Here is a 19,738-nt window from a genome sequence, read left to right as displayed (position 1 = left end):
GGTCACGTGGGGTAAAATCTGGCACCCCAGCCCGTGGCCTTGGGGCCTCCCCACCTGCAGGTGCCAGCCCTGCCCTGCTCTCCGGGGTGCCTGCCCTGGGCCCTGGGGAGTATTTCTTCCCAACCTCCTGGCTTCCCAGGTACGGCGGCGGGAGGGTAGGAACCGGCCGGGTCAGCCGCCCAGTGTGTTCATGATGGTTCATTTCCTGATTCTCACGGGTCCTGGCTTCGGGGGCCACAGAGCTATGGGTTGAACAGTCAGTCAACCCATGTTTTTATTGAGCACCTACTGTGTGGGCTTCCCAGATGGTGCCGTGGTAAAGAACCCGCCTGCCAGTGCAGGAGACGAAAGGGACACAGGTTCAATCCCTGGGTCTGGAAGATCCCATGGGGTAGGAAATGGCAACCCACTCCAGTATTCTTGCCTGGGAAATACCATGGACAGTGGAGACTGGCGGCCTACAGTCCAGGGGGTCGCAAAAGAGTCGGACATGCCTGAGCGCATGTGTGTGCACACACAGACACACGCACACACAGACACTGTGTGCCCACCTCGGAGAAGGGCAGGGGCTGGGAGATGCCCTGTGTGTGCAGACGTGGTCCTGACTTTGCTGAGAACTCAGAGAGCCAAGGTTACTCCAGACATTCGGGAACCCCTTCTCTGCTTCGGGCCCTGTCTCTTCCAGCCCCTGCCGCCTTCCCACAAGGTAGCTGGCCTCACTCCCATTTTATAGACTAGGAAACGGAGGCACAGAAGGGAAGGTGACCTTCTCAGGTTGCCCTGCTGGCCAGCAGCAAAGCTGGGATTTAAATGCAGGTCTCTTTGAGAGCTTCCCTGGTGGCTCAGAAGGTAAAGAATCTGCATGCAATGCAGGAGACCCAGGTTTGATCCCTGGGTGGGGAAGATCCCCTGGAGAAGGAAAGGGCAACCGACTCTAGTGTTCTTGCCTGGAGAATCCCATGGACAGAGGAGCCTGGCGGGCTACAGTCCACGGGGTTTGCAGAGTCGGACACGCTGAGCGACTCACACATATGCACTGTCTGAGGCAGAGTGTGCTGTCAGCCCGGGCACCTGCTGCCTGGGGAGGGGCCCCCGCCCAGGGGTGAGCTGGCCTTCTGGCCGGGTTCTGGAAGCCTCAGGCTCAGCCTCGCTCGCCCCCTTGGCCCCCGTCCCCCCCAGGAGCACTTTAACTACTACTCGCTGGACACCGCCCTGGGCCACCTTGTCTTCTCACTCAAGTACGATGTCATCGGGGACCAGGAACATCTGCGGCTGCTGCTCAGGTGAGGGCGGGGCGGGGGGCCTGCGGCAGCTGGGAGGGCCGTGGACTCGGGGTCTGCGAGCCTGTCTTAGTTTACCTGTTCCCCTCATGGAGGCCCAGAGAGGGCCAGCGATTTTCCTGAAGCTGCACAGCAAGTCCGCGCCTGAGCCAGGCCTGGCCCCTCCTCCCCTCTGGACCTCCCGGAGGTCTGCCCCTCCTGGTCTTACTGGCTGGGGCGGGGCTCCCGTCTCCCTTTCCCCCTTCCTCACCCCTCAGTGTGGGTTTTCTTCTCCCAGGACCAAGTGCCGGACATACCATGACGTCATCCCCATCTCCTGTCTCACTGAGTTCCCCAACGTGGTCCAGATGGCAAAGGTGAGGTCTCTGCTCTGTCGGGCGGAGCTCTGCGAGCAACCCCCGTGGGCCCAGAGCTGGGCTGGGCCCTGCAGACCCTCAGCTTTAGCCCCAGATCCTGGCCTGGGTGCTGTGGCCTGTCTCTGGAGTCCTGCCCCTTCTGTGTTCCCCTGATGCCTGCATGCTGGCTGTGTGTTTGGGGCACTCTTTAGGGCACCTTTTGGAGACAGGGGCCCCCAGTTCTCCCTACCTTATTCTGAGTGACAGTGAGCCCCCAGGTCTGCTTCCGCCTTAACTGCACGCCTCTCTGTTGTCCCGCTGTCCCCTGCCACCCGACTTTGGCCCGGGAGGCCCAGATACCCCATCCTCATACCTTCCCTTCTCGCCTCCTGCAGTTGGTGTGTGAAGATGTGAATGTGGATCGATTCTATCCTGTGCTGTACCCCAAGGTATGGCTGGACCTGGGGAGGGCGGGTAACTAGGGGATCGGGCATGGATCGGGCACCTGCGGTGTGCAGGGCACTTTCCCTAAGTTCTCTCATTTAATCCTCACAACAAGCCTGCAGAGTCCGCAGTTTGTAGAAGAGGAACTAGAGGCCCAGAAAGGCTTGGTGCCCTATCTAGGGATGCCCGCCAGATAAGGAAGTCCACATTTGAACCCAGTGCTGTCTGCCTGGAAGCTAACTGCCTTCCAGTTACCTCTGGAAATTCCCAAGTGCCATTTGGGGACCCTCCTAAGGGTCATCTGTGCTCCCGAGCCAAGGCTCCACTGACCTTGCCTTCTGACTCCGGAGGGGACCTGGGGAGAGGGTAACACAGGCGCCTCCGTAGGTACCAGCCAGCAGATGGCAGCTGCACTTGCGGCTCTGTTGCTGGGTGCTGAAGACACTATGAAAATGTGGGATGGAGAGGGGCTTCATCTTCAGTAAGCCAGGGGGCTTCTCAAAAGAGCTGGACCCTGAAAGACAGGTACAGCCTGTGGCTCTGACTGAATTCCCCAGCAAGGTGAGGTCCCTGAGAAGTGAGTGGTCCAGGAAAGGTCCCCTGAAGGACGGGGTCTCAGTGATCAGGTCCCACCTCCCAGGTACAGAAGAGGACAAGGTGAGGAGGGGAACTTGCTCAAGGCTCCACAGCACAGTGGAGGGACTTGGTCTGTTCCAGAACGATCAGATGGCTTCACAGAAGAGCCGGACTTCAGGCCGGTGTTAGAGCAGAGTTGAGGCGGGAGCTCGTGGGCAAAACTCAGGAGCAATGAGCTTAGGCTTCGGAATCCAACTGAGTTCAAGCCCCAGCTCTGCCATCTGCCAGCTGTAGACCTTAAGTCGGTTCCTTAAGCTCTTGGAACCTCAGCATCTTCATCTGTGAAATGAGGGTAGCAGGAGTCCCTCACGGACCCTTTCCAAGAAGATGAGATGATGCGTGTGGAGTGCCTGGCACAGTGCTAGGCCCATAGAGCCATAAACAGCAACTTGAAAAAGCATTGTGTCAGACTTTAAGGGAATGAACTTATGGTTCCCAGTGGGGAAGGATGGAGGGAAGGGATAGTTAGGGAGTCTGGGAAGGACATGTACACACTGCTATATCTAAAATGGATAACCGACAAGGGCCTACTGTACGGCATAGGGAACCCTGCTCAGTGTTACGTGGCAGCCGGGATGGGAGGGGAGTCTGGGGGAGAATGGATGCATGGATATGTATGGCTGAGGTGCTTCGCTGTGTACCCGAAACCGTCACAACATTGTTAATTGGCTATATGCACATATAAATAACAAAGTAAAAAAAGAAAGAAAAATAAAAGCAGTGTGTTTCATGCGTCACCCTTTCCCTGCAGGCCTCCCGCCTCATTGTCACCTTTGATGAGCATGTTATCAGCAATAACTTCAAGTTCGGAGTCATTTATCAGAAGCTCGGGCAGGTGTGCTGGCCTCCTCCTCCCCGTCCCGTGCCCATCTGCCCGCGTACCGGGGGCCTCAGACCTTGGCCATGGAGAGCACCTACCTGGGGACTCGAGCCCAGGAACCCCGGGGCTGCCAGAGGTCCCCCTTCCAGCCTTCCTGGGTGAGTGGGGGATGGCACCCGAGCTCGATGACCTCTGCCCTCTGCGTGCCTGCCCCTCCCCCAGACCTCCGAGGAAGAACTCTTCAGCACCAACGAGGAGAGCCCCGCCTTCGTGGAGTTCCTCGAGTTTCTGGGCCAGAAGGTCAAACTGCAGGACTTCAAGGGGTGAGCCCCGGGTTGGGTTAAGCAGAGGAGAATCTGACCCATGCCTCTGGGCAGGGACAGAGCCCCCATCCTGGCTCCACCGAGGCCTGGCTGGGGCTGGAGACTGAGCCGTGGCCTGGGGGCGGTGCCTGGGGCAGGTTCCGAGGAGGCCTGGACGTGACCCACGGGCAGACGGGGACCGAGTCTGTGTACTGCAACTTCCGCAACAAGGAGATCATGTTTCACGTGTCCACCAAGCTGCCCTACACAGAAGGGGACGCCCAGCAGGTAGCCTCCCGCCTGTCCTCCTGTGCCCCATCTACCTGCCCCTTCAGTGTCCACCACACCAGACTCAGGGGGGCCTGGGATAGGGAGAGGGAAGTGATCCGGTCCCCCGACTTGTGGCCTCCTCTGGTTGGGGGCAGGGTGAAAAGTGGCTGTGATGCCGTGGAAGCCTCAGTTTCCACATCTGTGAAATGGGGATGATAATGGCACCTACCTCACAGGTGAGCCCAAGTGAGAGGATGCACACAGAGTGGCTAGCACAGTATCTGATACTGATGGAGCAGGAGATCAGTAAGTGTGAGGATTTTTACCGGGAGTGAAGGGTTTTGTCAGGTTACGTGGGGGCACTTAGACTTGGCAGAGGTGGGAGTCAGGCAAAGCGTTCAAGATCAAGTGACTTTTAGGCTGCAGAGGAGGTGGGAGCGGGAGGCAGAGTGTTCCTGGGGAGAATAATGGCTCCCACCTTCTGCAGAGGGCTGGTGATGAGGAAGCCCAAGGCACGTTCCCCGAGCTGAACTCAGAGATCTGTCACCTTGCCCTAAGCTTCCTGGGAGCTGCCTGCCTTCTCCCTGTGACCCCCACGCCTCCACCCCAGGCGAATGAGGGCGTCATGGGAGAAAAATGGAAGCGTTTCTTCCTTACCCTTAATGTCTTTTCATTTTCTTTGAATAAGATTCTCTGTTCATTTTAGCAAGTCATATATACCGAGTGGGACTTAACTTGTTCAGGAGGGGCCATGTGTGGGGTGTTTAGACAGGAGGAGGGCAGAGAGGTAGGGCCTGGGGCCCTGGGTTCAAGTCCCCTAGGTCACTGGAAGACCCTGCTCTCTCAGCCTCAGCGTTCTCCTCTGTCACGGAATTCCAAGAAAACAAAATTTTAAGACCAGTTTCTCACCACATTTTTCTGGGGGGAAGCTCCCTAGATGTGCCCTCTGCCTACCCCCAGCCCCCCTCCACCCCAGCGGGCACCCTCCCCAGCCCCCTGGGCCCCCTGCCAGGCGCTGAAAGGCTGTGGCCCTGTGTTCAGTTGCAGCGGAAGCGACACATTGGCAACGACATCGTGGCTGTGGTCTTCCAAGATGAGAACACGCCTTTTGTGCCGGACATGATTGCGTCCAACTTCCTGCACGCCTACGTGGTGGTGCAGGCCGAGGGTGGGGGCCCCGACGGGCCCCTCTACAAGGTGGGTGATCTCGGAGCTTCCCGAGGGCACCCCCCTGCCCCCTCCTCACTTGCTGCAAGGCCTCTCCGAGCCTCGGTTTTCACAGGTTTAAATAGGGGGGCTCTCCGGAGGGCTCTGAGCCCGGCTGTTGCCCGGATGATGGCGGAGGATTCCCATCCCGCCCTCTCTGCTGCCTGAAGTCCGTCCCCTCAAAGAGGCTGTTTACCCTCCTCCGCCCTTTAGTCTCCTCTTCCTCTCGGCCCTCATGAGCCCGGAGACCCTCCACCCCTCCTCACCACTCAAATTCAGGACTAAGGATGGAGCTGCTGAAAACCTGGGGTCCGCCCACCCCATCTATAGTCACCAAATGTCCCACGCTAAGGGGCAGCCCTGTGCCCAGCACCAGGCTAGGGAGACGAATCAGGTGTCTCTGGCTGGTGTTGGGACCCCCCCAGGGACACCCGCCCTCCCTTCCAGGTGTCCGTCACCGCGAGAGATGACGTCCCCTTCTTTGGACCACCCCTCCCGGACCCCGCTGTGTTTCGGAAGGTGAGGGGCAGCCCCCAGCCCCACCACGGGCCGAGCAGGACTGAATGGGTGGGGGCCTTGGGGGTGCACAGTGCGCTGTACTAGGCCGTGGCGCCTCCGTGTGCCAGGGCAGCCAGGCCCCCCTAACCGGTGGGCTGGGGCCCAGCTTTTCTGTCCATCTTGGTAAGAACGGTGACTGTTTCACAAAGTCACGGAGCAGACTGCATCATGGCTTTCCATTCCGCATAGCAGACTCTGTGGACTTCCCTCCAGTCTTGTCTTTTTGACAATTTCAGTCTTCTTCTACAGTGTTTGGGGATGGGGGCACACGTCTCTCACCTCTCAGAAGGAGCCTTGGCTCCAGTCCCCCAACAGATCCCCCAGACGGAGGTGGTGGGAGACCCCCAATGCAGCTGTCCTGAGGGGTGGGCAGCTGTGAAGGGCATAGGGGGGCTCTCACAGGTGCCTGGGCTGGGGCACTGGGAGTGAAGAGGACAGAACCCAGCAGAGCCCCAGCCCCTGACTAGTTGGGTCCCAGCCCCTGGTCTCTTGTGTGCCCCTGACCTCCCCCCTTTCTCTTCTCCGCGCTGGGGGCTCCCAGGGGCCTGAGTTCCAGGAATTTCTGCTGACAAAGCTGATCAATGCCGAATATGCTTGCTACAAGGCAGAGAAGTTTGCCAAACTGGAGGTGAGGATGGGCTCTTGCGGCTGGGTCCCATCACCCCCTAGAATTTCAGCCGAGCCTCCTGGGAAGGGGAAAGCCATGTTCAGACCTCGGCCTTAGGGAGGGCTGCCTGGGGGAAGGTGAGCAGGGCCAGAATCCAGGGAGAGGAAGCAGTGGTCACTAAGGAATGCCCAGGAGGGGCTCGGAGGTAGGCTGACGGCACACATGACGCAGTGGAGGGAGCGCATGGGGAAGGAAGATCTCAGAGGAGGCGTGGTGAGCCCCCCGGGGTGGGGCGGGCTGCGCAGGGGCCCGAGAGAAACCGGCATAGGCTCCCGGGGCCCAGGCCCGCTTCCCACTCAGAGAAGGCGGCCGGGATTCCAAGTGCAGGAAGAAGGGCTGATCCCTGGGGTCTCTTCTGAGACAGGAGCGGACACGGGCCGCCCTCCTGGAGACGCTTTATGAGGAGCTGCACATCCACAGCCAGTCCATGATGGGCCTGGGGGGCGACGAGGACAAGATGGAAAACGGCGGCGGGGGCGGCGGCTTCTTCGAGTCCTTCAAGGTGAAGGGCGGGGGTCAGGGTAGGGATGGAGCGGGGATGCGGTGGGGATGAGGTGCGGGGATGCGGGGCGGGACCAGGTCGGGGTGTGGCTAGAGGCGGGGTCGCGTGGGGGGCGTGGCTCGGGGTGGAGTCGGGGTGGAGCGAATAGGCGCGAGCTCGGGCCAGGTGGGCGCGTACCTCGGGTAGAGCCGGGAGGACGGTGAGCCTCAGGGTGGACCCAGGCTTTCGCGTAGCGTGGGCCCCGGGCAGAGCCGCGGTTGGGAGCTGTCAGATGCGCTCTGGCTGGAGGAGGAGCTGGTGGTTGGAGGCGGGGCCTAAGCCTGGGGGCGGAGTCTGCCTGGAGGGTAGAAGGTTGGAGCGCTCCTGTGCCATGGTGGTGGCTGCCAAGTCAGGGCAGAGAAGCGAGGACCCCCGAGCCCTGACCCAGGGAGAGAAACCAGAGGTCCAGGAAGGAACGTGAACAAGGGGCCATAGGAGAGGGACTGGTCTGTATGGCCTTAGGCCGTGTGACCCGCTTAGGCTGCCTCTGGTTCAGTTCAGTTAGTGTCCTACTCTTTGCCACCCCATGGACTGCAGCATGCCAGGCCTCCCTGTCCATCACCAACTCCCGGAGTTTACTCAAACTCATGTCCAGCCATCTCACCCTCTGTCGTCCCCTTCTCCTCCCACTTTCAATCATTCCCAGCATCAGGGTCTTTTCCAGTGAGTCAGTTCTTCACATCAGGTGGCCAAAGCATTGGAGTTTCAGCTTCAGCATCAGTCCTTCCGATGAATGGTCAGCTTAGTGTTGAAAGGACAGACACCCTGGATTCAGGTTGCAGCCTTTCCGCTTACCCTCTTGAGCATTCTCTGAGCCTCAGGTTTTTTTTAAGCTGTTGTTTAGGGTAATGGCTTCTTACCTCATACAGCTGTTGAGAATTATTTGTAAAGCAATTTGATCAGTGTAATGTAAGTTAAGAAACAAAATGCAAAGCTGTGCCCATTTACCCTGGCGACTACCATCAGCCTGAGAGACAGAGGAGAAAGAAAGTTCCCTCCCCACCCTCCGACCCCCGCGGGGCCTGGAACCCCCAGGCTGCAGGTCCCCAGGCAGTGACCTCTTGGCCACTGTGCCCTCCACCCACAGGAGGAGGACTGCCCATCCTCCAGGTGCCCAGCCAGGCTGGCGGGGCCTCACCTTTACCCCAGGGCAGGCTACAAAGCTGGAGACGTGGGTTTGCATAAGAGGATTAGCCCAAGCCGCCCAAGTTCTGTCCTGGGCTGAGGTGAACAGACCGCCTTTGAGAAAGAGGCTTGAGGAGAGCCCTACCTCTGCGAGGAGGAGACAGCAAGTGCATGGGGTGGGCATGGGCCCGGGCTGTCTTCTCTGAGGGAGGGCTCCAGGGCCCCGCATCTGGTGGGCACCGGATTAAGTCACAGCCTTTCTCGGACAGCAGAGCCCACGGCCTAGGCTTTGGGTTTGGCATCTGGGTCCCAGACCCACCTCTGCTTTGGTTTCATCTCGTGGAGAGTGGGCCTGGTAGCAGTGCTTGCCTCCTGGGGCAGATTGAGTGAGAGCAAAGGTAGAGAACCGTGGCCCGACGTGAGCTTTCCGTGCAGGCTGTCTGAAAAAAGCAAGGAGGGGAGGGAGGGAGGAAAGAAAAGCACGCAGGAAAGCAAGCTCTAAGAGACCCTTAAAAGGAGGAAACGGGCATTTCTGGGGCGTTCTCTGCACACGCTTTGGGTCACAACTCCGCGTCTCCTGTGGTCCTTACCACAGCCGCACAACAGGTCGGGAGGCTCCAAGGCTCAGCGATGGAGTGATTTTCCTAAGGTCACCCAGCAAGCTAGTGGCAGAGCCGGGGCCTACACAGCCCTCTGCACGCGTGGGCTCACGGGAGGGGCCTTACCGGGGTCACCGAGGGTCGCATCGGTGGGTGGCTCCTGCGTTTCCCCAAGGGAGCGGGGGGCCTTACGAAACCCCTGCCCCACCTCCGCAGCGGGTCATCCGGAGCCGCAGCCAGTCCATGGACGCCATGGGCCTGAGCAACAAGAAGCCCCACACCGTGTCCACGAGCCACAGTGGGAGCTTCGCGCCCAGTAACCCCGACCTGGCCAAGGCGGCTGGAATAGTGAGTGCCCCCCAAGCCCTGCCGTCCCAGGGCCCACCCCGGACTCTAGGCTAGGTCCCGCCACTGCTGTCCAGGGGGTCAGGCGCCCAGGCTGTGACCCTGAGATCCTGCGGCCCCCTCTCCAGCCCTTTGGCGCACCGCCCCCCCCTCCTCCAGGCCCCTTATCCAGCCGGGACTTTCTGCAGCGTGTCAGCCCCCTCGCACGTTCCTTGGGGAGCACCTCCTGTCTTGTCGTTCGCTGGGAGTGGGGCTGCTGTGCGGACACCTCTTCCCACGCCTTGAGTTTCTGGGAGCACCTACTGTGTGTCAGGCTGTGGGCACGCACCGTGTGTCAGGACCTGGGTCTCTGCGTGAGCATCTGCTGCGTGTCTGGCTCTGAGATGCTGATGGGTCCCACTGTGTGTCCAGACCTGGGCTGCCGTGTGAGCTGTGTATTAGGACCCGGTTGCTGTGTGGACATGTGAGCGTCTCCCGTGGGCCCGGCCCTGCGTGTCTGCGAGCCCCTGTTGTGTGTCAGACCCTGGGCTCCCGTGTGGACCTGCGTCTGTAAGTGTCTGCCGTGTGCCCAGGCCCTGAGCTGCTGTATGAGGACCTACTATGTGTCAGGAAACGGCCTGCTGTGATGAGCCCTGGGTATCAGTGGTCACCCGTTACCTATCGGGGAACGAGCTCGGTGAGCGCCCGCCGTGTGCTCCCAGAGGCCGTTGTGGTTGTGGCTGCCTGCTGTGTGTCAGGGACTGGGCTTCCGTGTGAACCTCTCCTGAGTGATTACTTCCTGTCTGCCAGGCTCTGTGGGACTCTGCCACTAACACACAGAGGGTGTGCTGGGCGCAGGATGAAAAAGGCCTTCAGCGGGGGGCCTGTCTGCTTGCCACTGCCCAGCGGCCAGCCCCGAGCTCTGCGCCTGCTGCTTTGCTGTCCCCTCCCCATCCGTCTTTCCTTCTGTCACCCATCCATCCATCCTTCCATCCATCCATCCTCCCATCCATCATTTATTGACTGTCAGCTGCATGCCAAGCAAGCCCTGTGCTCAGTGCTGTGAGGCCGTGTCCTGTGGCAGGAGGGACCCCCCGCGCTCTGCCCCCGCCCCGGCCCCGGGGTCTGGCCTGGCCGGGGGAGCGAGGCGAGTCTTCGTTTCCCAGCCGTCAGCAAGCCCACCGCCACGGGAGCTGCAGCCCACCCTCCTCCAAGCCCGATGCCCCGGCCACTCTCTTCCTCCCCCCAGCGGGGCCCGGCCTCCCGCGGGCAGCTGCAGAGGGGCCCCGGGGACAGGGCCAGGCCAGCGGGCCCGCCACGGCAGTAACCAGAGCCATTTCTGTTTTTGTTTTTGCACAACTCTCCCCTCTCTTCACGTGGCCTCCTTTTCCTTCCCTTTCTTTCCTCTCCCCCTCTCCCCGCCACCCCCAACTTTCTTGCTCTTGTGCATTCTCCCCTCTTGCACCTTTCTTGCTCCTTTTCCTCCGCTTTTCTCCCTGGCTTTTCCCTTTGTGCCTCCCCTCTCCATCTCTTCTTGTCCGTCCCATCCCCGGGTCCGTCTCTGTCTGTCTGTCTGTGTTTCACCCTGTGCCCCTTCTCGTGTGATTCTGCTTCCTTCCCGGCCTTGTCTCTCTTCACCCCCTGCCCAACTCTTCTTCTCTGTCCTTGTCTGTCTGTCTTTCCCTCCTCTCCCTGTCCCACTTCTCTCTCCCTGTCCTGCCATCCTGCCTCTCTGATTCTCCGTCTGTCTGTCTGTCTCTCTCTGCCCCCTGCCCTCTGCCGCTTGCCAGTCATTGCTTATTCCCGGGAAAAGTGCCAGTAGATTCGGACGCCGAGGCAGTGCCATAGGCATAGGAACCGTGGAAGAGGTTGTCGTCCGCGGGGCCGCCGGCTCTGGAGGCTGTCTGCACGCGCTGTTCTCTGCTCGCTCTCAGGACGGAGGCCATATTGGGGACGTTGCCCCCCACCCCCCCGCCCCCGCCCCCCCAGCCCCCGGGACAGGCCCGAGGGCCAGGCAGGACGGAGTGCCTGCAGCTCTGACGGCACTCAGCAACCTGCTTTGGGGCCTGGCACCTCTGCCAGAGCCAGCCCCCCCCAACCCCCACCAGGGGCTCTGGCCCTGCCCTGGCCCCTGGGGCTCTGGCCCAGACCCCGCCGGGTTCTGGTACCTGAAGACCCCACACCCAGCTGCACGTCCCCCAATATCGCCGGGCCTGCATGGAGCGCCCTGCCCTCCTCTGCCCACCTCCCGGTCCCGGCTGTGAACTGGCCTGGGGGCTCCTGCCTCCCTGGGGCCCCCCATCCTGCCTGCCTGCCCCAGAGAAGCGGGGGGCGGGGGGCCTGCTTCCGGCGCCTGGGGTGGCCCACAGTAGCGTGCGTGGAAACTGAAGTGGGGGTATTTCATCTGCCGGGCTAGAGCCTCCCCAGCAGGGCTGGAGTGGGACAGGGCCTGGTGGCTGAGCCTGCTTCCTCCCCGCCGCCCTCCGGCTGCAGGTCCCGTAATGCCCGGGGGGCTGCTGCTCTGAGGACCTGGCCTCCCCACCAGCCCCAGCCAGGAGGGCTGTCCAGCCCCCCGCTCAGGCCTCTGCCCCCTTTTCCTAAGATCCTGGGTCCAGACCTGCTGTGTGACCTCAGGGGAGCCCTTTGCTGTCTCTGGGCCTGTTTTCCTTTATCTGTAAACTAGGTTGGCTCTCTTGGGAAGTGGACGGTCCTCTGCTTTGGGGCCTGGGCAGCAGGGGCCCTGGGGGTGGCCTGTGGGCTGGGTGGGTGGGGGTCCCTGGAGCTCCGGGAGCAGGTGGGCACTGAGTTGGGGCCTCTGCCCGCAGTCGCTGATCGTCCCTGGCAAGAGCCCCACGAGGAAGAAGTCGGGTCCGTTCGGCTCGCGCCGCAGCAGCGCCATCGGCATCGAGAACATCCAGGAGGTGCAGGAGAAGAGGTGGGTGGAGCGGCGGGCGGGATGGCGTCCTTCTCCCTGCCCCGCACCCCTGCACCGACCCCCATTCAGTGGCGAAGGAAAGCGGACAACAGGGCGCTCCCAGCCTTCTCCCCTTCTGTCCCCACCGGTGACACCCGCCCGCACCCTCGAGGATCTGCTGTGCGCCAGCTCGTCATCTCAGGCTCCCGGGAGGGAGCCGTAGGTCAGGGGAGGGCCTGGCCTGGGTCACGCGGCGGGTGAGGGGCAGAGCTGGGGTCTGCGGAGTTCTCTAAGTACACCAGTGTGAGCGGGGTGTGCAACGCACCCGCCACATGAGAAGCAGGGAGCCTTCGGGGAAGCAGAGCATCGTTCCTGGGCTGTGAATCCGGTCTTCACCACGCTGCAGCTGTGTGATCTCGGGAAAGTCACTGAACCTCTCTGAGCTTCATTGTCCTAAGCTGAGAATAAACAGGGATGAGGACACACACAAGCAGCGGCACGGCGCTGGCGCCGTGCGCGTGAAGCCGGGCGCCAGGGGCCCTGAGGTCTCAGGAGTGAGCTGGCCCTCCCTTCACAGGCAGGAGGGCCCGGAATCCCACGAATCCAGGGTTCACGCCTTGGCTTTGCCACGTCCTGGCTGCGCATCCCTGGGCAGATCCCTTCCCATCTCTGGACTCCGGTCTCCTTATCCATAACAGGGGACACTTATACCCCCACCCATGGGGGATGTCCTGTCTCTTTTTTTACTTTTTTTTTTTTTTGGCGTCTCTGTGCGGCTTGTGGGATCTTAGTTCTGAGATCAGGGATTGAGCCTGAGTCCGTGGCACTGAAAATGCCAAGGCCTAACGCGTGGACCGCCGGGGAATTCCCGCGGATGTTCTGCGTAGGTGCTCCCGCAGTGCCTGCTCCCTCCTGGTCAGCCCAGGGGCCGCGGGGACCGCTCCGGGGCTGGCCCCTGAGGATGCGGGGTGTGGGTACGAGGCAGGAGTGCCCGGGACCTCCTCTCCCCCCCGGGGCTCCTTCTTGAGGCCAGGCCTGGTGCTGAATCCCCTCCGCTGCCCCCATGTGCCCCGCAGGGAGAGCCCCCCGGCCGGCCAGAAGACCCCAGACAGCGGGCACGCCTCCCAGGAGCCCAAGTCAGAGAACTCATCCACTCAGAGCTCCCCAGAGATGCCCACGACCAAAAACAGGTTGGGGCTCGGGGCATGCTGAGCCGCGGGGCTTGGGTGTGGCGGGCCCATTCTTTCTCCCCCACTGTCTGGGCCCCGGGCTGCCCGGGAACGTGGACACGGCCACCCCAGGGCAGCAGGGGGCCCGGGCACTCTCCTGGGTCCTCCTCTGACACACACCCGCTGAGCACTTTGTGCACACCACGCTCTGCAAGACGGCAGTCAGCTGCCCCTGCCTCATGGAGCTGACAGCCCAGAGTAACAGAATCTAGTAAGCTACTTCCAGGTAGCGATGACGGAAGGAAAATAAAGCAGAGGTTGCAATGAAGAGTGGCCGGGTGGGGGCGGGGGCTTAGATGGGGTCTCAGGGAAGACGTCTACCGAGGGGTGAGGTTGGAATTGAGAGCTGAGTGAGGAGTCGGCCCTGTTAGGACGGACTGGCCGCGGCGTGGCAGTGGGAGGAGGGTGCCGTGCAAAGGCCCTGAGGCATGCCTGAAGGCTCGGCAGAAGGGTGGTGTCGCTGGAGCTGAGTGAGTGAGGCTGGGCCCGGGTGGTCCTTGACGGTAGATGGGAGGAGTTGAAGAGTTGGGCAGGGGCTGGATCATGGCTTTGAAGGCTATGTGAGAACTTTGAATTTTTTTAAAAAATGTATTTATTTTTGGCGTGCTGGGTCTTCACTGCTGCGTGGGCTTTTCTCTAGTTGTGGAGGGTGGGGGCTCCTCTCCAGTGGTGGGGTGCAGGCCTCTCACGTCGTGGGGCCTGGGCCATAGGGGCTTCAGTAGTTTGGGCACGCAGGCTCAGGGGTTGGGGCGCTCAGGCTCCCAGCACGGGCTCAGTACTCGTGGCGCTAGGGCTTAGTTTCCCGACAGCCCGTGGGATCTTCCCGGATCGGGGATCAAACCTGTATCTTCTCTGCATCGGCAGGCGGATTCTTTCCCACGGGGTCCCCAGGGAAGCCTGAGAACTTTGGATCTTATCCTAAGTGTAGCAAGGAGGCTCTGGAGGATTTTGTGTAAGAGGAGTGATGCTTTCACAAGCCGGCTGTGGTCACCATGTGAGGGTAGACCCAGGAGCAGAGGGGCCAGCCCGGAGGCCGCCCTCCATTCACTGCTTGTCAGCTGAGCCCCGGGGGTGAGAGGGCTGGGGAGAGGGCCCGTCCTGGGCTGAAGAGTCAGGCAGGTGAACAGGGAAGCAGGAAAATGCAGCAGGGACAGGACGAGACAGCCGAGCAGAGAGGGTCGTGCGCCCCCACCCCCCCCCCCCCCCCGCGCGGAGGAATCAGGGAGGGCCTCCTTGAGGCGGTGTCCCCCCCTCACCCCGGCTGGTGTTTGAAAAGTGAATTTACTTTTTAGGACTTGAGGGAAGGCGTGGAGTGCCAGGCAGGAGACACGGTTTGGCCCGCAGTGGATTTTCCTCCAGAAAGGGGGGAGGAAGGAACAAGTGGGTAAATGTTTCTCTCTGAGCAGAAGCTAGAAGGCAGGAGATCCGGTGCAGTGTTACATGAGCTCCTCCGGCTGCATTGGTGACATTGGAATAATCAGTGTGATACAGTGATCGTGGGGAGAAAAGACCCTGGACATGGAACCTGAGAGAGAGTTACGGGAGCAGACTGTGGAGGTGGAAGGCCTGGATCCTGCCTGTTCTTCCACCTCTGGCTGGGTGACCTCGGGCTGTGTGACCTCGGGCTGGGTGCCCACCTTCTCTGTTCCTGGGTGTCTGCTCATCTGTAAAATGGGTCCAATAATGATAGCAATGAGATAACTGGGGTCAACACACTTAGATCAGTGCCTGGCACAGAGCAAATCTGCACTCAATGATGGTGCTGGTGGTATAACTATTAACCCATGGTTTTAACTATTAACCGATGGTGTATAAATAAATAGTTCTGACTGAACATACAGCCAAGAGAATTGGGCTTCATCGGGGGCAGTGGGGAGCCAGGGTAGGAGCAGGACTGGGGCCCCACAGGATCTCTGTGTTAGGAAGAACGGTGGCATCGGGGAGGCTTGGGGCCCCGGAAGCTATAAGGTGCCATGGTGGAGCTTGGCTGGCCGCAGGCTGGGCCTGCCTGGGCAGAGAGGGCAGGGACCAGGGGTCTTGGCTCAGGAGGTGCCCAGCGCGGATGCTGGCTGACGGGACGTGTTCTGTGGCAGAGCGGAGACAGCGGCCCAGAGAGCAGAAGTGCTGAAGGACTTCTCCCGCTCCTCGTCCAGCGCCAGCAGCTTCGCCAGCGTCGTGGAGGAAGCAGAGGGCGTGGACGCAGACGACACAGGCCTGGTGAGAGGCCTGGGGGGAGAGGTGCCCCATGGCGGCACGAAAGGGGTGCTCTCTGATCCCTGGAGATGATGCTCCAGGGTGAAGCGTGAGCCCGGCTGTGGCTGAGTTGTGATCAGGAGACCCAGCCCCGAGGAGTAGTGCAGGCTGACCTTCCCTTACTCTGAAGCCTCCCGTGGCTCCCCAGTTCCCCAGTCTGTGAGGCCACTGAAGGTCTAGCCCTTCCCTCCCCAGCCCCGCCTCTTACCCCTTTGGCCAGTTCACCTTGCTCCTTCAGCCAGTCCCCCGAACCAGTCAGGCTTACTACTCTACCCCTGGGCCTTTGCACATGCTGGTCCGCTGTCTGGAACACTACCTGCTCCCTCCTTCCCCCATTGTCCGACTGGCTCCTACTCCTCCTCAGCTCAGCCTCACAGTGCCTCCTCCGGGAAGCCTGCCTTTCCGGTCCCAGGGTGGGTTAGGAACCCCTGTACACTCTCACCCTGGGCTCTGTCCTTGGCTCCATCACGCTTCGTTCCGGCAACCCTTCAGTTCCCTGCCAGGCTCCATGTCAGATGCTGCACATGCAGACTGCCGAGCCCCCACCCCGTGGGGCTTGGGATCTGGAACTGCGCTAGTCTCTTCCCAGCCTGTCTCTCCTCTTGACCTGGAGCTCTTGGAGGGCCAGGACCCCTCTCGATTTTTCTCGGTGGCTTGGCTTATGAGAACATCAGGGTTTGGACGCACGGATGAGTGGAGAGTGTGTGTGTGTCTGTGTCTGCTTCTCTTCCCACTCTGCCCTCCTGGGGTCCCCTGGGGCAGACATGGCTGGGCCCTCACCCTCTCTGCAGAGGGGCCAGGGTCAGGGGGGTTGTGGATTATAGCAGAGGAGGGGTGAGGAGGGGAGGGGGAGCCAGCCAGTGCTGCGGGCAAGGACTTAACCTCCCTCCTGCTCTCCTCGCCGTCCCAGGAGAGCGTTTCCTCCTCCGGGACGCCCCACAAGCGGGACTCCTTCATCTACAGCACGTGGCTGGAGGACAGCATCAGTACCACGAGCGGAGGCAGCTCCCCAGGTACCAGCAGGGCCAGCCCCCCAGCGGGCGCGGCCACTCCTGTGATGGGCGGGGCCCAGGGCTGGGCACGGAGGGCATGGAGACCCATTTTCAGGCCCCAGGTGGTGGGTGTGATGGGCCTGCCGCTGACCTGGGCTCTGTGGGCTGGTCCTTACCCCGTCTATTATGGTAGTTGGTGGCTCGGAGGACTGGTGGCTTCTAGAAGGGCCTTGGAGGTTGATGGGGCTTTAAAGGGGGTAAAGACGGAAGTTAAGGGTGGGGGTCCCCAAGGGAGGGGCTTGCTGGGGTTGGGGGACGCTGGTGCCGACCGCCCATCCATGCCCCCATCTCCCTGGTGCCTCCCCGCGGCCAGTGAGGTGGCTCCCTCCTGCCTCCCTCCCCAGGCCCCTCTCGGTCACCCCACCCCGACGCCGGCAAGTTGGGGGACCCTGCGTGTCCCGAGATCAAGATACAGCTGGAAGCATCTGAACAGCACACGCCCCAGCTGGTACTCGCAGCTGCCAGGGGCCTGGGTGGGGGTGGGATGGATGGCCTGGGGGCTGGGCCTGTGGAGAGCACCCCCTGCCCCCGGGAGGGGGATCGGCTGTTAGGGAGAGGCCTCAGGCGGCCAGGGGTCCCCAGGGATGGTGCTGGACCAAGACGCACTGCCCCGCTGCCCCAAGCCTGGAGGGGTTGGGCTTGTCCAGCTTGGGCACAACCGCTGACTTCCGCTCGCCCGTGTCTCCCACATCCCCTGTCCCTGCGCCTGTATTGCCGCTGTTCTGACCACAGGGCTGTTAGCCACTCTGCTGCTCTGAAGGTGACCCCGAGCAGGTCAGTCCCAGCCCGCAGCTCCTATTTGGTTGGGGGCCGGCGGGGGAGAAAGGGCAGAGGAAGGCAGGGCTGGGCCGACTTGTTTGTTTCTCCATCACCTCTGCGGGGTGAGAGTTACATATTTAGGTTTGAATCCTCTGCCGCTCAGTTGCTAGGTGACCCTGGGCTTCAGTTTCCTTATCTGTACAGTGGGTCAATAAATTCTGCCTCACCTCTGCCTGTGAGTTGCTGAGAGGATCTGATGAGAGCGTAAAAGGGACTTGGGAATCATTGGGAGGGAGGGGTCTCGGGGGTTCGCCTTGGGATGGAAAGATCCAGAGCCTGCCGTCCCAAGGGTGGGACCCCTCCACTGCTGTCTCCCTGTTTCATGGCGCGTCCGTCTCCCTTTACCCTGCAGACGAGGCCGCAGAGGCACGAGGCGAGATGCTCTGGCAGATCCAGGCAGACGGGACCTCCACCCCCGAGGCCAGCACCAGCCTGGGGCCCGCCCCTCGCCTCCCCAGCCCTCCTTCTGGCCCATGTCCGGGCTGTCTCTGCAGAATGGAGCCGTCCAGCCCTGGGAGCGGGGAAGCTGCTGGCACCGTCCCCACCCCCTGGGCTGGGGGGCCGGCTGGGGCGGGGAGAGGTCAGCTGGAACGGGACTCCAGGCCTGGCTCATCCATCACCCTTGGGTGCCGCTCTGGATTCGAGGGAGTGAGCTGGAAAGGAGAGCTGAGACATCTCGGTGCACGCAGAGCCTGCCGTGGAGGCGGTGGGGAGGAGGAGCCCTGGGCTGGGAGTCCTGAGTCCTGGCCTGTGATTTGGGATCCGCTGTGCAACTCTAGGCCCGTCACACTCCCTCTCTGGGTGCCTCTGCTCTGAATGGACGAGATCATTTCAGAGGTCACTGAAGACTCCACGCAGCTGCCCCAGAATGGAGGATTGCCCTCCCGGGGGCCTCCCGTCACCCTCTCCTGCTCCTTGGGGTTCCTGGGGCCCCAGGTCGGCTGAGGGGCAGGGGGCTGGCTGTGCCCATGGCACCTCCTAGACCCTCAGGCCGTGTGCCGCAGACCTGCGGAGGCCCTGCCCACTGCCTCTACGTGACAGACGAGTGACCCCATTGTGGGCGTCGGGGGGCCCACGTGGCTCTTCCGCCAGCCCCCGGCTCGACCCCCGGCACCTCCTGCTCCTGGCACTCCAGGCCGAGGGGTCTCAGCTGGCTCACCTTTGCACCACCCCACCCCGCACAGAGTGGGCAGTCAGGCACAGCTGCTGTGAGTCCACATCCTTGTGTGTGTCCACACTTTTTAGGCACCACGCCAAAGGGCAGCCTTCCGGCCCCAGCACCTGTTTCGGAAGCCCCTGTGGCCACGTGTGTGTGTCGGTGACAGTTGTACAAAATAAATTCTATTTATCGCTATTGTACCCCGAGGTGGACCTGGCTTCATGTGACCCTCTCCCTCCTCTCAGATCAACCCCAGACAGATCTTAGGGGTGCTGTGGTCAAGACCAAGAGCCTGTTCACTACGCCCCACCACTCCCCACCCCCCAACCTCCCCACCCCGCCATCCCCACCAAATCAGAGCTGCTGGGTCTGCAGACACCTCCGAGGCCAAGCCATGGGCTCTTTGACCACCAGCTGTGGCTTTCCCCTCTGCCCTTTTCCCACCTTGTTCCCTCTCCCCAGCAGGGAGAACCTGGCTTTGAAGTCAGCTCAGCTCAGTTCAGTCGTTCAGTCCTGTCCGACTCTTTGCGACCCCATGGACTGCACCAGGCCTCCCTGTCCATCACCAACTCCCGGAGCCTGCTCAAACTCACGCCCACCAACTGGAGTCCTGCTACGCGCTGGTGGTGCTGAGAAACTCAGAAGATTCTCCGAGCCAGTTTCCACTTCTGTAACACGGGAGTGCTAGTACTTCTCCCGGGGTCCGTCCTCGAGCGAACACCCAGCACAGCGTCGGGCGCCCGGTGGGTGGGCGAAGGTCACGTGTGTTCCCCGTGTGGCCACCAGGGGGCGCCAAGGGATCGCGTACCTGCACTGATGGGGGCGGGGACCGGCTGAACCTGTCCAGCGGCCAGAAGGCGCTCAGCCCGTGCAGAGCAATTGGGGCGATAAAGGGGCGATCAGGGCCTCGGGGGAGGGTGGGGTGGGGGAGACGTGGGAGGAGCCCGGGGATCCAGCCTGGCTGAGGGGGGATTGGGGAAGACCCCGTGGTGCCTGAGCACCCCCGGAAAGGCTTAGCGTAGTGTCCGTGGGGAGAGAGCCGCCGGTGCGCAGGGAGGCCTGAGTGTAAGGGCTTGCAGCTGAGAAGGGAAAAGGTGATGGTGATGCTGATGGTGGAGGGGCAGGCAGAGGGCAGGGACCAGGCCAGAGGCCCCATGGCCTTGGATATGCCGAGGTCAGTGGGGAAGCCGTGGAGCACGCAACAC

At 61.7% G+C, this 19,738-nt stretch overlaps 1 protein-coding gene across 15 annotated transcripts in view; it reads left to right on the top strand.

Moving 5' to 3' along the window:
• LOC122698301 (RAP1 GTPase activating protein) overlaps positions 1 to 17,833 on the top strand; it is a 68,226-nt gene extending 50,393 nt beyond the window's left edge. For 6 of the 15 annotated variants that reach the window (XR_006342312.1, XR_006342310.1, XR_006342307.1 and 3 more), the window contains 19 exons: positions 1,180 to 1,283; positions 1,558 to 1,636; positions 2,011 to 2,064; positions 3,447 to 3,530; positions 3,738 to 3,838; positions 3,976 to 4,105; positions 5,129 to 5,284; positions 5,741 to 5,812; positions 6,393 to 6,479; positions 6,883 to 7,020; positions 9,000 to 9,131; positions 10,898 to 10,975; positions 11,933 to 12,042; positions 13,098 to 13,211; positions 15,344 to 15,467; positions 16,414 to 16,516; positions 16,869 to 17,003; positions 17,288 to 17,329; positions 17,727 to 17,826. Coding sequence is in view for 8 of the 15 variants with exons in the window: in XM_043909122.1 (XP_043765057.1) it covers positions 1,180 to 1,283; positions 1,558 to 1,636; positions 2,011 to 2,064; positions 3,447 to 3,530; positions 3,738 to 3,838; positions 3,976 to 4,105; positions 5,129 to 5,284; positions 5,741 to 5,812; positions 6,393 to 6,479; positions 6,883 to 7,020; positions 9,000 to 9,131; positions 10,898 to 10,975; positions 11,933 to 12,042; positions 13,098 to 13,211; positions 15,344 to 15,467; positions 16,414 to 16,516; positions 16,869 to 16,984 (1,782 nt within the window). In the remaining 7 variants the exon portion in view is untranslated. Of the gene's footprint in view, positions 1 to 1,179; positions 1,284 to 1,557; positions 1,637 to 2,010; positions 2,065 to 3,446; positions 3,531 to 3,737; positions 3,839 to 3,975; positions 4,106 to 5,128; positions 5,285 to 5,740; positions 5,813 to 6,392; positions 6,480 to 6,882; positions 7,021 to 8,999; positions 9,132 to 10,897; positions 10,976 to 11,932; positions 12,043 to 13,097; positions 13,212 to 15,343; positions 15,468 to 16,413; positions 16,517 to 16,868; positions 17,005 to 17,287; positions 17,330 to 17,726 lie in introns of those variants that run through there. The other 9 variants (XM_043909123.1, XM_043909117.1, XM_043909125.1 and 6 more) reach the window with 5 other exon arrangements.
• The last annotated feature ends 1,905 nt before the right edge of the window (positions 17,834 to 19,738 follow it).

Source organism: Cervus elaphus, chromosome 8 (assembly GCF_910594005.1).
Source record: "Cervus elaphus chromosome 8, mCerEla1.1, whole genome shotgun sequence".
NCBI lineage: Eukaryota > Metazoa > Chordata > Mammalia > Artiodactyla > Cervidae > Cervus > Cervus elaphus.
Note: the sequence above shows the minus strand (reverse complement) of the source record. Positions and strands in the feature narration are given on the sequence as shown.